This window comes from Phlebotomus papatasi, chromosome 1 (genome assembly GCF_024763615.1).
Source record: "Phlebotomus papatasi isolate M1 chromosome 1, Ppap_2.1, whole genome shotgun sequence".
In the NCBI taxonomy this organism is placed as follows: Eukaryota; Metazoa; Arthropoda; class Insecta; order Diptera; family Psychodidae; genus Phlebotomus; species Phlebotomus papatasi.
The window spans coordinates 18,960,033-18,974,888 of NC_077222.1; the positions used below are offsets into that span (position 1 = coordinate 18,960,033).

Consider the following 14,856-nt stretch of genomic DNA (forward strand, 5'->3'; position numbering starts at 1 on the left):
ACATTTTTTGTACTTTTACAAACATTTGTTCGTAAATGTTCGTAAACACACAAAAACTGTTTGTAAAATTTTGTAATTTGTTCGTATTTGTTCGTAAATTTTTGTTCGTCTGGCAAAAATTTTACGAACATATTTTTTTTGTCCGGAAGATTATAATTCGGTTTAAGGAACTCAACACTATTGCTCAGAAGCCAGGAGATAGCTGAAAGCCTGGAATTCAGGACAAGAGGATGGAAAGGTAAGTGCTAGAGCTTTTCGAGAAGCAACTTAATTTTTCCATGTAAAATGTTGGCAAAAAGATGGGAATACCTTGGAGCACGGGTCATAAAATCATGAGGAGGAATAGTTTGATAACCCAAAAAGCTCACGCTGCTCCCTATTAGACTGACAAACAGCGTCAAAGAGCTAAAACAAGGTCGCGAAAACTCAAAGATCATCTCCTCAAAGGATTCCAATGCTGTGGGAAAGATATTCAATCCATCCTGCACTCCGGAAGAACAAGAAATACTGGGGAATTTTGAAGATAAATCTAAGGAAGAAAGGTCAGACAGCTGAAATCTTGCCAGATTTCAAGAGGAAGTGGAAGAAAGTCGTCCGTGAACGCGAATACGGTTTTATCTAGTCGGAAATTAAAAAGGGCAAAATCTTTTTGGGCAGTAAAAAATTCAAATTGGTCAGTAAAAAATAAAATATGGTCAGTAAAAAATTTAATATGGTCAGGAAAAAACTTTAAAAAAAATCAGTAAAAAATCAAATTTGGTCAGAAATAAATAAAATTTGGTCAGTAATAAATAAAATTTGGTCAGTATAAAATAAAAATTTAATCAGTAAAAAATCAAATTCGGTCGGAGGAAAGTCAAATTTGGTCGGTAAAAAGTCAAATTTGGTCAGTAAATTTTTTTTAAATCAGTAAAATGTGAAATTTAATCAGTGGAAAATTAAATATGATCAGTGAATAATAATTTAGTCAATAAAAAACTAAAAGGAAATCAATAAAAGTTAAAACTTTGCATATCCGGATAAAAAGTATTGCACATTTCGTATTGCGGAAATTTCGTATTTTAGTAGGGGAAAGTGACCATGCTTGATACTGCAAAATAATGTCGAAGGTTTGTGATTATTTTCTGATTAACACACAAACCGAAGCGATTCTTCCACTATGACAAAAAAATGTCTCACTTATTAGGTTCATAATCCAACCTCAAATAGTTCCTGGAAATCCTTAGATTTTCCTCAAGAAGAAAATGGAAATTCAGTGGCGATTTTTATACAAGTTGGGTCCGGGGTCTTCCTGTATAATAATAATTGATTCGACAATTTGGAGGCCCATTTTCACTGCAAAAAATTCACCGGATACAAAAAATTGCACATCAATATTTAGACGGAACTCTAATCTATCTGCTTAAATCGTTTGTACGACTGGTTATTAGTTTTAAAATCACTTTTATGTAATTTTTCTAAGCCATGTTTTCATGACATTAGGGCGCTAGCGAAAACCATTTTTTCACTTTGAGTCCATGAAAATGTCATTCTGCAACCTTAAAATTCAGGCAACAGGGTTGAAGATTATGTCAATTGTCGGTAAAATTGGCGGATTGCAATATGTGTAATTATGAAAGAATCACATCTAATGATATAGTTGCCACATTAAAATTATCATTCATGGACCCTTCTTAAAATATAGGATGGACACAAGTAGAATTTATGAATTTGTTACCACCCACAAAAACAATGTCCACCAAGTACAAATATTTTTACATAAATATTAGTACTGATGATCCCTCTATGTGCCTGATAGTAGTTTTCGTGAACAGCGACATTAATTAAGAAATACTTATAAAATATCATGTATCGAAATTACAGTTTTGGGCCTATTTTTGATTTTTGCTTCCTGAAACTAGGAAAAAAGAGCTAGGATCCTAATTTTTTTTAGGAAATGTAAGGCTTAGCACCAGCTATTGAAATATATTGCGATGAGTCATAACTATTGATTAACATAGGTAAAAAATAGTTATTATGAAGCTTGGATCGTATCAAGCATGGTCACTTTCCCCTACATTTCGTATTTTACCATTTTGTATCTCATATTTTGTCTTTCTTAAATTTTGTACAAAAATTAAACAGGTGCTACTGATATCTTCCCAAAACACAGAAAATTTCCCTTTGCCTCAACAGGCGATACAGATAAATTCCCGAAGCACAGAAAATTTGATTTTTTACTGACTGTTTTTTATATTTTACCGTTCAAATTTCATTTTTTACTGCTCAATTTTGATTTTTCACTGACCAAATTTGATTTTTTACTGACCAAATTTGGTTTTTTACCGACCAAATTTGACTTTTCTCCGACCGAATTTGATTTTCTACTGACCAAATTTTATTTTTTACTGACCAAATTTGACTTTTTACTGACCAAATTTAATTTTTTATCGATTTTTTTAAAAGTTTTTTACTGACCATATTTAATATTTTACTAACTATATTTTATCTTTAACTGACCAAATTTGATTATTTACTATTTACTGATTTTTTTAATTATTAAATATTCACAGTTTTCTGTGAATCCCGAATTTAAATGTCCTTGCTTAAGTTTCCCTTCTGAAGAGTTAGCAAAGTACCTTTATCGACAATATTATCATAAGAAAATTGGGAATACTTATTGGATGTATGCAAAAATTATAATTTTTATAAACTCACCATTCCTGGAAACTCCATCTCATGATATCCTTCAGTCCGTTGCGAAGTTGCCGGCAGAGCTGAAGGGAACCCGTACGAACTGCTGCATTTGTAATGCGACAAATAGAAGCTGCATCGAGTAGAAGGATGGAGAGGAGCAGAGAAAACTCCAGACATCCCGCTTCTGTGAATATCTGGAGCAAATATCGCATTTTCACCTCTAACTTATGAGGTACACTCTTTGCCTTTGGTTCCTCCTCAACACTCGGCAGCGTAGGACTTGCAAAGGCTTGATGTTCTATATCTGGGGTGAATGCATTGGAATTCTCATCGCCCCAGAACGACACCTGTTCCGACGTCACACTCATATTCTCCATCATTGGCACAAGTTTTGCCTCAGCCTCTGAGATGCTGGGCAATTTGGGCTTTCGCCCATCAACATTGTTATTGTTGCTGACATGAGGTTTTACCTCAGTGCTCGCTGTCGCAGTCTTCAAGAGCAACTTTGAACTGCTGTCCCGACGATGGACCTTAAGAGGTCCATCGTCAAAGGACACAGGCATTTCGAGTGATGTCTGTTGGCCAGGAAGACTTGTATACCTAAGAAACACGAGGGTAATTGTCGAGAATGAGAATGAATTGATCGTAAAAAAAGCCGAAATATATACCACACTGAGAAAAAAAGGGGGTGCGATTAACATTTTTTTCTCTTAACTTTAACACTTTTTAGGTGTAAAAATATATCAAAATTTTTTAATGTTAATTTTACACCTTTTTAAGGGTAAAATTAACATGGAATAGGGCAACTTTAACCCCTAATAAACCTAAAAAGGGTAATATTTACACCAATTTCGGATCAGTACGGCAAAGTAAAATCAACATTTCCGGAATGTTATTTTAACTTTTTCGGATTTCTCTCACAGTGCAGATACTAAACTTGTAATAGATAGTGAACTTACCCTGAATCACTAGCACCCATATTCGTTTCAATTTTAAGTGACTGAAGAGAATAACTAGGACTCTCTTGAGTCTGATTGGATCTATCGGCATTAGGATTGAGTTTTAGCTCCAAGCTCGGCTTAGGCCACTCTAAATCTTCATGCAATTGCTTAAGAGCAGCCACAAAGTCCTCAATTCTCGCTGCTCGATCCTTCTCACGCGACAACCACCCAACCAAATGGAAATCCAATGCAGCACTCATGTAACCCAATTCTTCCAATTTCCTCTCCTGCAGCAGTCTCCTGGCATGCCTCTGCAGAATCACATCGATGAAGAAGTCTTCAGCTGTGGAAGAATCCTTTTCCTTTTGCGTATGCGGCACACTCTTCTTCCTCTTTTGAACCGTCACCGAAGACGGTGGTGTCTTCTCCTTTGTACTATTTGGCGATGTATTCAAACTCGGCTCTCCTGGCTGCTGTTTGGGATTCATTGTGGTGGAAAAACTTCGACCACGTGCCATTGAGCCCATTATGAGACTAAGATCTTCAGCATTTGGACTAACTGGGGTTGTTGGTGAGCTTAAACCAAGTTTTTGGCCCATCACAAAAGAAGTTCGAGGAGATTCCACATCATTGGGATCTATTGACAATTTATCAATAAATCATTTAAACAGAAAATTCACTCGTGATTCAAATACAAAGGAAATTTACCAATAGCTCTTAGAAAACGCACAAGATCTCGAGCCAACTCCCACTTGCTCTGCTCCAGTGCCGTGTCTAACAGCAAAGTTGCATATTGCCGACTAATTGACGAAGGTTCCAAATTCTGCAACACACAAAATCCAATATTTGGAAATAGGAGTATTACAGCGAAAGCTTTGCAAAATCTTCAAATTATCATTTAAAAAAATAATTGGGAGAGAATGTTCCATTAAGAAATTGTAATCTCTTATTAACATATATAGTGAGTGGAAGCGTATTTATAAAAGTACTGCAATAATTGGTAAATTTTGTTTATCTCAATGCTGAAGATTTTTCATTCAATTGATACAAATTCTAAAAGCTGCTATATCCGCGTAACATTGCAAATACAACGAGGTTCTATTCTAAACTGTAAAATTTAAATTCAATAAGGATTTTACTTTGAAACAGTGCAGTTTCGTTGTTATATGAAGTATCCTGACAGGCCAATTATGGCTTGCCTTTTCTATTGGTCTTTGGCCTGATACAAAGATTCTTTAACCTTAATTTTTCCGATTATTGTTCTCTATTAAAAAGATAGGATATATCCGATATATCGCTTTCTATTGATCAGTGTTCTGTCGGTGAATGTTTATCTCGACTGAAGCATAGTATTAAGACGAAAGCTATCTACCACTTGTCGCAGATACCCCTTATTAAATTCAATTAAGATAGCAGCATGAAGTGAGTGGTGGGTAGATCCAATCTGCCTAGATTTTTATATACAAAATATGTCAAAAATTGAATAGAACAAAAATTGAACTGCTTCGAGAGAAAGATCTTGTGCTATATTTATGGACCAGTGCAAGAACGCCAAGGAAAATGGAAAATCAGCCATAATCATGAGATGTATGATTTAGTTGTAAAAACTATAATTAAGAAATTGCAACCCGATGACAAATATTTTCTTATGAAGAGAGAAATTGGGTTTATTTTTCTAAGTTTTTAATATGAACAGCTTGAAAGTGATAAACCATATTTAATTAACATATTCGAAAAGCAAATTTGGAAATAATTTGACAAGTACAGGTATGTCTTGGAAACTTTCTAAACTAAGTTTTGTAATGGAAAAACAATGAATGAATACAAATTTCTTAGTATCTAATTATCCTAAACCATTTCAAGATCATTCCGTTATCCATCTTCAAGAAATTAATTTCACTAGCAACTGATAAATAACGTCACATTGTTTATCCGTCTGTCCGTCTAAGACGTCTAACGGCGTAATCACACTTGCACATAAAAATTTTAATGTGATTCACATTAATTGTAGCTTGTGAGCGTCCAAATATGTTATTTGTGACTTTGAGTCACTTAATATTTTCGGTTTTTCTATTTATTGATAAAGAAGTGGACTTGGCCAGCAAAAATAAGTTTAAATTTACCTGAAGCATAAATATTTTTCACATTAAAAAATTAAAGAGAAAAGTGTGATAACACAGTAAGAGTGGCAAATTTTGGCAAAGTAGATGAGAGACGAAAGTAGAAAAACTAGAAAAACAACTTAAACTGAACCACTGAAGAAGACCCATACCAAGGACCGAAAGCCTTAGTACTAAGTCGAAGTCTTCTGATTTGAGAAGATTATTTATTATTTATTACTCCCTCTGTCCCGCAATAAGTCGTACGTTTGCTAGTACATTTTACATGAAAGAATATACGACTTATTTCGGGACAGAGTGAGTATTCTTTATTAATCACAAACAAATAGGGTTCGCCTCTCTTACAAAATGTTTGGAGAGGAGAAGAAAATTGTGAAAAAAAATATTAACAGAATTTTAAAAACAGGAGTAAATATAATAAAAGAAATGTCTAGTTAAGCTGAGACTGGAAGTATGCCGCTATTTCGTCAATAGATAGTCTGGCACTTGGAGGAACTGAATTAAACATTACTACCCCCTTGATAAAGAGCGTATGAGAAAGCTGATTCGAGTTATTTCTAGGAACCAAGAGTCCCCGGATTCTGGCAGAGGCTCCAGAAACCAGGAGTGAAGCTAAGTACTGCGGCCTCCAGAAATAATCAAGCGAAAAAGAAATGATACCGCTCTCAAACAATGAAGTGATGGGAAATCACAACCCACGAAAACGTTACGACGTTCGGAGATGTGATCACGGGGACCAAGACCACAAACATACCTGACACAACCGTAGAAAGTCACAGATAGCCTTCGTAACGTTTTACTCGATGGTGAAATCGAATTTTCTGGTGACTACCGCAGCTATGGATACCAGTCAAAGAAAGCCGAAATCCCAAAGCCAAAATCCCAAATTGGTAATGGCATAGGTAGGGGAAATTACTCTCCCTTCGAACATTCATGCCTTCGAATAATGTGAATTTTCTTTTATTTTTCCTAAGACATTTAGAGTAAGTGTTCCAAATTTCGGCATAGTTGCATGCAAGCATCAAAGTCTCAAGTTTGATATGTAATATTTTAAATACAAATTGACTTTTTTAATACTTTCTTCTGAAAGAGTGTTGTTTGGAACCTTGTAAAGAGTTTATCGTCTTTATTTATTCTAAAATCATTCTTAATACATTTTAAAATGAATAAAAATGTAGACATAGCTTTGGTACCCTATTTCGGCCACCTTCATTCTCATAGTTCCTTGCCCTTCGGGAATTCTTCCAATATCCTTTTCACGTCATCTCGTTTGTCGTAGCTACATTTTTTGTTATTCTTTTGCATTGTATAATCTCTAGAGTACGTAAAATCTAAAAGTTCATGGAAATTCGAGGAACAAAAAAGATGGACGACATTGCAAGCTGGCCGGAATTTGGCACACTTACCCTAATAATTATTATTGATAATATGTGACAATCATGTGGAAATCTCTTTGGAAACGTAACAGAAATTCACATTATTCAAAGGCATGAACGTTCGCTTGCTGGAGGCGAAGGGATTTTTTTGTATTTTGGGAAACTATTCCACATATTGTCCTCTTTATCCTCTGTATAATTTTGGCCCTTTTAGGATGATTTTGTTCATTCGGGATTTTGGCTTTTGGAATTTCGATTTTTTTTTTGGGAATTCTGATGTTCGGGATTTTGGAAACCTCCGGAGCCGGTGGGTGGACTTTTCAGAATGATCTTTCTTTTATTTTCTTTACCTCCAGTAAAGTATCTATAACTAATTTATGTTTTTGTAATAGTACTCTTTTTAAGTGTACGCAAGTTTGATATTAGAATAAAAAACCGAACAGCGAGAGATATCATCAGTATCCGGTGTTTGACAACCCTCTTTCCAACTTAATTTAATTTTTCTTCTGTCAAAAATGAATATAATTTTGTCAAAAGGTTTCTGCTTTTGAAAATATCATAATAACTTAAATTATATCAAATTAAAACTTTATCATAAATTTTATCATAAGCTGTTCCAGAATTATCACATTTCTCTTTGTTGTTAACAAAGCTAATTGAAAAGCATCTAAAAGTGTCTCAGATTGCTAACCTTGCTAACAATCTTATTTGAACAGACACTTGTGTAATATAACAGAAAACACAAAAAAACAGAGAATTGTTTTTTGAATAAAATTGGTGAAAATTTGCGAAAGTAACTGCTTTTACACACGCGATTTATGCAATTTACGAAAACCTCTTAATTTGTATTACAATTTCAAATTGAAATTTCGTCAAAATCCACAATAAAAATTACATAAAACAATCTTCACTTTTTCCTAATATAGTTATGATTTTTGAAGGTCATTTTATGTTCAAAATATGGACCTTTACACATTTTCACCCAGCAATTTGAAGATCATTAAATTTACCTCACCTGTTTATTGCGAATAGAAAAAGAGTACATTGAAATCAATGGACAAGTAGGTAAACACTCACTTCGTGTATATAATTGTAAATTAAATTAAACCACCATGAAAAAGGTTATACTCCAAATCTCAGTCATGTGGAATTAAAGAGAGCAAATTTTTTTTTGGGGGGCTTAAAGGGACTTACCTGAAGAATTATTAAGTAACTGGCTGCTGTTTCGAGTTGCTTTGACGCCAAGCATTGCTGAAAGAGATCTTTTGGCTTCCCGGCTGTCGCAAAAAGATAGGGCCAGAGCGCAATTTCCGTTTTACGAGCACATTGAACCACCGTCTAACGAGAAAATGACATCCATTAAAAGACACTATTTATCCGTCTTTTGTAATATACTTGGGCTTAATAGCAAGAAGAAAAATATCTATTCTCAGTCTTGTGGGTGATTTCATAAATCGTGTGAAAATAATAAAATTTTGATCGTTTTTTTTCTATATAGTATAAATAAATCAAGAGCATTACGAAGGTCTTCCAATTTTCCTAAATTATATTAGCATGAAATTGTATTATTATGCATTCTTTTATTATTACTCAATAAAATATTTATGAATGAGTCTATTGATTTTAAATTCACAAGAGCATTAAATTGACCCAAAATGGTCCTTCAGTGTGTTTTTCTTCTCTTGTGCGCATTGCCATGAAAAGCAGCAGAAAGCAAGAGTATCGAAAGGAAAAGTAATCATGTTTTACATTGAGTTTGATATATAAAGTAACAAAAGGGGAACATATCTTAGTAGTTATATAAAAATACAAACGGAAAAGAAATATAATGAATATTCTATGAATAATAGTTTAAATAATTTCCGAGAACCGCGAAAAACTGGAAATACTGCGAGCCTTTAAAAAAGAGGCAAATAAGGGCAAGGCTTTTAGGCTTTGGACACAGTCTAGCTTCGAACATTTCCTATTTTTTCCATATTCATCTAATGCATCTAGAGGGGAATTCTGTAATGTTCTGGAAACACCATATGACAAATTGGGTTTGAATCTCAGGATAGCTTTTTCGAAAATGCGATTCTGTAACTGTGACATTGCCATTTCAGCTCACGTGGCATTATCAGAAGTCAGATATTTGAGATTTCTGGCAATTTAAATGACAATGAATATTGTTAAACAAATCAGCCAAGACAGACTGTATTTGCGTAATATCACTAAGTAAAGGCATTTCATTAAAAAAAACAATGAGTTGCATTTTCGAACTCATATGATATGACAAAAAAAGCTCCATTGGCATTGTCAGGTTTCGAACTCACGCGTGACAATGTCGCGAAAATTACAGAATGCCCCTACTGGAAATACCATATGACAAATTGGGTTTGAATCTCAGGAGAGCTTTTTCGAAAATGCGATTCTGTAGCCGTGATATTGCCATTTCAGCTCACGTGACATTATCAGAAGTTACACATTTGAGATTTCTGGCAATTAAAATGATAATGAATTTTGTTAAACAAATCACCAAATACGTACTGTATTTTCATAAAATCATCAAGTAAAGGGATTTCACTAAAAAATCAATGAATTGCATTTACGAACTCATATGATATGACAAAAAAAGCTCGATTGGAATTGCCCGGTTTCGAACTCACGCATGACAATGCCACAAAAATACAGATTTCCCCTTCTGACTTATTTTTTCAAGAAATGTGTGACTTAAAACTAGCTATTAACACATATTTCCATGCACAGAAAGGAATATTTCGCAAAATTGTTCGGAAATGTTTGTGAATTCCTACTGGGGACTTACGAAATGTTGATAAATCGTATAACTCACTAAAAAGTTCGTAAAAGTTTGTAATTTGTCACAAACATTCTAATAAACATTATAATTTGTCAGAAACATTGAATTCCTATAGGGACTTACGAAATTCTCGTAAATTTCATAATCTACTAAAAAGTTCGTGAAAGTTCGTTATTTTTCACAAACATTGTTTTTAAAATGATCACTTGACGAGCATTTTTTGTTCCTTTATAAACGTTTGTATAGTTCGTAAACAGACAAAAAAGTTCGTAAAATTTTGTCATCAGTTCGTAAAACTTTGTCAAATAAACAGAACTGTACATACAAATATTGGTAAAAGAACAAAAAAATGCTCGTCAAGTGATCAAGTTAAGAACAATGTTTGTGAAAAATAACGAAGTTTTACGAACTTTTTAGTGGGTTATTAAATTTACGAGAATTACGTAAGTCACGTAAGTAGGAATTCACAAACATTTACGAACTATTTTACAAAATTTCTTTTCTGTGTAGATAGTTCACACTTCTACAATTGTACAATGAAAGGAATTTGGAGGAAATGTGAAGTGTTCCAAGCCAAACTGTGTACGAAGCCTGAAATCATTCCCCTATATTAAATATTTAAAATATTTAACATTTCCTTATGATTCTTTATTAAATTGAAATAAATATTTTCCAATCAAAAAATACACTAAAAACAAAATCTTGCATTGATTTTTATTAGATTACGGAGCAGTGTCTTAAATCCGCAGACTCATTAGCTCACGCTACTTCATTTAGAGTAACTTCTTGAATATTCTCTCCTAGAAATTAGGCCACGCCCAGTTAGGTTTTTAAATGATTACCATTGAAATGTTTATATCTGTGGCAAAAAAATCACTTTGCGTAGCACTTACAATTTAACGAAAGAATAATAAAAATTTAAATTTTCTGTATGAACAACCTACGGAAGTGAACATGATTTTAAGGGGAGTGGCATTGTGATATTTCCTTAAGCTCTTCCGATAAGTTTCTTCCCAATCACAATATTACAGAAAAATGTAGAAATTAAATATTACTTCGTTTTAATTTTTAGGCCTTGTGGTGCGAAAGATAATGCTAATTTTTGATAAGTTAGACTATTTGGCTCCTCCCACAAACAAATAAATGAAAGTCACTGTTCCTTAGGGTGCTATCACACTAGGATTTTCACAATTTAATTTTAAATTCAATTGAGCTAATTGAGCGTTGTAAGATTTCTAGAATTTGCTTGAAAATTTTCATAGCCAGGACACATTTTGCAAGAAATTTGCTCAATTTTAAATAGTACCGCGAGATTTTTGATTGTGAATGACTCCGGAAAATGTGTGATAGTACTTAAAATGACTTATAAAGTCACTTATCTGTTATGCAAAAGAATCCCCAAAGCCAGAAGGAAGGGTTATAGCTAAGGGGGCTCATGAAGAGACTCTCATACAGTCTTGTTAAAAATCTGTATGAAATCATCCCAATTGCGATTTCTTGACACAACAATTTCCTTTGAATTGCTTTGGAAAGGAACTCAGCAAAGCACTCCCGATACTGAAGCTTCACTCGCGCACAAGTTTTTCACTAATCACTGTACTTTTTTTATTTTTTTTGTCCACAAATAATAATTAATTACGACTGAATAAACTTAAAAGAACAATTTGGTTCAAAAGCCTACATGTTTTACTGTAATAAAATTGAAATTAATGAGCAATTTTAACACTTTAATTTGCTGTATTTAAATTTAATTGAGCAACCACATTTATGCTATTTTAGCATGCTTAAACATGCTTTGGTGGGCCAAGTATTAGTTTATATCAATAAATAAGCGAAAATCTATTTTTAATGCAAAATAACGCATAGGAACAATTCATCGGAAAATTAAATTGAATTTCTAAATTGGAAAAATCCTAGTGTGATAGCATTATTAGGGTACCATACGTATTAAAAGGTTAATTTCCAATAATTATATATTATGAAGGGGGCGTGATTAAATTAAAATTTTAGACGGTGTTTACTTAATTCTTTTAATTTTTAAAGACTCTTTGGTCACCGATAACCTACTGGTTCTCAAAAGGCCAAAAGGTTAATGCTTTGTTCTAGATAAATATGTAAAGAAAAATGCCTAAAAGTAAAAGTTCAGATGCCAAAATATTTACAATAATCTACGACTCTTCGAAAAATACTTAAAATAATTTATAAACTATGTAAAATGAATCAACGACATTTGAAAAATATAATTTAAGATATTTGCTATGAGCAAAATCGGAAAATTGAAAGTATTTCAAAAAGTATCTCAAGTAATTGAACATGAAAAATAAGCCTTCTAAAATCAATTAAAGCTATTAAAATTGAAGACAAAAAACTATCAATTTGACATTAGATATTTTTCCCTTGAACCGAGATAATTAAATAAAATTGTAGATAAACATTACCTGCAAGTAGACGGGAAATTCTTGTATAAATTCCAATACACTCGGCAATAGGGCATCGGGAATCGGTTCTTTGCTTGTGGCCTCCTCCTCGAGAACCTACAATTTGCATGATAAATGCACTCAAAGCTCACGCTTCTAAAATACTTCAATTTTCCATCTATTTGCACAATAGATAATCATCAACTTACTTCGTGCAAGAGTAGTTCCAGAGAATGCGGAAAATATGGCAAATTTGTACAACTCCGGGCAATCTCCCAGGCATTGTACCCGAGATTGCGTCGAATCAATTGTCGAAGAATCTGATGTAAATACACTTGACTCTAAAAAAAAAATAAATAAATAAATAAGCCAAAGCATAGATGAATTTGTTATGGTATTGAAAACTTTTCTCATGGGATTAATTTTCAATTAGATGCTAATAAAAAAAGAGTCTGTGTCTTACCGTTCTTTCTAGTACACAAAATGGAAGAGAAAAGTGAAGACTAGAGTCGCTTGTATAGAGAACCGTATCATTTTCAACCCCAAGAATTATTGCATCTTCAAAGAGGATCACTAAAGAAAAATACAAACGGATTATTATTAATGATTTTTCTTGCGGGCTATTATCCACCATTGAAAACACTTTTCTTTTCAATTTAGTTTTTTTTTAAGTAAAATTTCGCAAAATGTCATGCAAGAGGGGTATTTAATAGTCATATAGGTCACAGACAATGTTCAAATCGGCATTATTAATTGGAGTTGCTAAATATAAAATGCAAATGATCAATATAATTCTAATAAATTATTGAAAATGAATAGTGTTCAATTTTGCAAGGAAAATTGCACTTTTTGCTCGAGGCTTGTACACATTATTAGAAATTTTCGAAATTTTCATCAAAACTTAGACATTTGGAAACATTTTGATAGAATTTACATAAAATAATGTAGGGTAAGTGTGCCAAATTTCGGCATAGTTTCATGTAAGCGCCGAAGTCCTAAGTTTGAAATGCAATATTTTTAATTCATATTGATATTTTTTGTTACTTCCTTTTCGGGAGGGTTGTGTGGAACCTTGAAGACTAGTTTATTATCTTTGTTTTTTTTAAATCATTTCCTAAAATATTGAAAAATTAATGATAATATGGACATTGCTTTGTGTAGTATTCCGGACACTTTGAGTGTAATACCGGCCACCTTGTTTGTGAACACCCTTTGTGAAGCAATGGATAGAAAATTTCAAAAGGTCATACGAAACGAGTTTAATATTTAGTTAATTACGTTTATATGACCCACAAGCCGTGAGATCTTCCGTTTAATTTGTCCTGAAGACCTGAAGGGTAGAATCTCAAATTTACGCTCAGATTCCCGTAGCAATTTGCCCTTCCTGAACTCTTCCAAGGCCTTTTCAACATCATCATTTTCATAGAAGTGATGGTTTTTTTCTCTGGACATTGTAGAAACTCAGAAATTGAAGAAAAAAAAGTACATAAAACGAATAATAAATTTAGGAAAGAAAAGATGTTGCCGGAATAGGCAACACTACCTCACTGGAGAGACGCTCACAAATTTTATCCGAAGTTTAAAGATTGATTCACTATTAACATAAACAGAAACAATTTTTAAAGAAAACTAATGAATTTTCATGAAAAACACCGAAGGAAAACCATCTGCACTTCACCACAAATCACAAGACTGCTAGAAACACAATCGATCTGTCACATTTTTTGTAAGACTCTTTCCACACTGAGTTTTTACAACGCAATTTAAATTCAAATTATACCTGAAATTTAACGGTCTTTGTGTTAATACATCCTAAAATGAATAAATATTTAAAAGAAAAATGAATTCATTGACTATTCGAAGATTACATACATAATTTTAATTAATTTATTTGCCTGGACGAAATTACACTCAAAGTGTCCGAAATTAGAAGCTGGCCGAAATTTGGCACACTTCCCCTAACTGCTCAAAAATTAACAGAAATATTTCTAATCAGAAACTGGTTGACACTCTAATAAAATCTTATCAAAAAGTCTATAAAATAAAATATTAGTACCAATTGCTCTACTTCCTTGATTAGAATAGTGAAAATCTTCATTAATCTCTCATGTTGTAAAATTTACCAATTAATCAAAATTCCACCGATTTGTGGATTTAATTTGTTTTGTAGAAAATATTTTATAAATATTATATATAAAATATTTTATATAAAATAAAATAAAAAGTTAAAATGGGATCTTTCATTGGGCCCATTCGATTTTTCTTACTCAACAAAATGATTTTTTTAAATAACAATGTGGGTAAGTGTACCAAATTTCGGCCAGCTTGGAGTTCCGGCCACATTTTTTGTTCCTAAAATTTCCATGATTTTTTTTGTTTTTGCATTTTCTAGAGATTATACAATGCAAAAAAAATAACAAAAAATATCGTTTCGACGAGCAAGATGATCTGAAAAAAGCATTGGAAGAACTCCGGAAGGGCAAGGAACTATGAGAATGAAAGTGGCCGGAATAGGCCACCAATGCTATA

General features: G+C 33.0%; 1 protein-coding gene across 1 annotated transcript in view; it reads right to left on the reverse strand.

Annotated features, from left to right (window-relative positions):
- LOC129798109 (guanine nucleotide exchange factor subunit Rich) overlaps nt 1–14,856 on the reverse strand; it is a 45,161-nt gene that overhangs the window by 1,089 nt on the left and 29,216 nt on the right. Inside the window, exons 10-16 of the mRNA XM_055841088.1 lie at nt 12,791–12,900; nt 12,537–12,668; nt 12,349–12,444; nt 8,308–8,451; nt 4,326–4,440; nt 3,636–4,254; nt 2,698–3,276 (exon numbers count right to left, since the gene is read on the reverse strand). Coding sequence (XP_055697063.1) covers nt 2,698–3,276; nt 3,636–4,254; nt 4,326–4,440; nt 8,308–8,451; nt 12,349–12,444; nt 12,537–12,668; nt 12,791–12,900 — 1,795 coding nt within the window. The remainder of the gene's footprint in view (nt 1–2,697; nt 3,277–3,635; nt 4,255–4,325; nt 4,441–8,307; nt 8,452–12,348; nt 12,445–12,536; nt 12,669–12,790; nt 12,901–14,856) is intronic.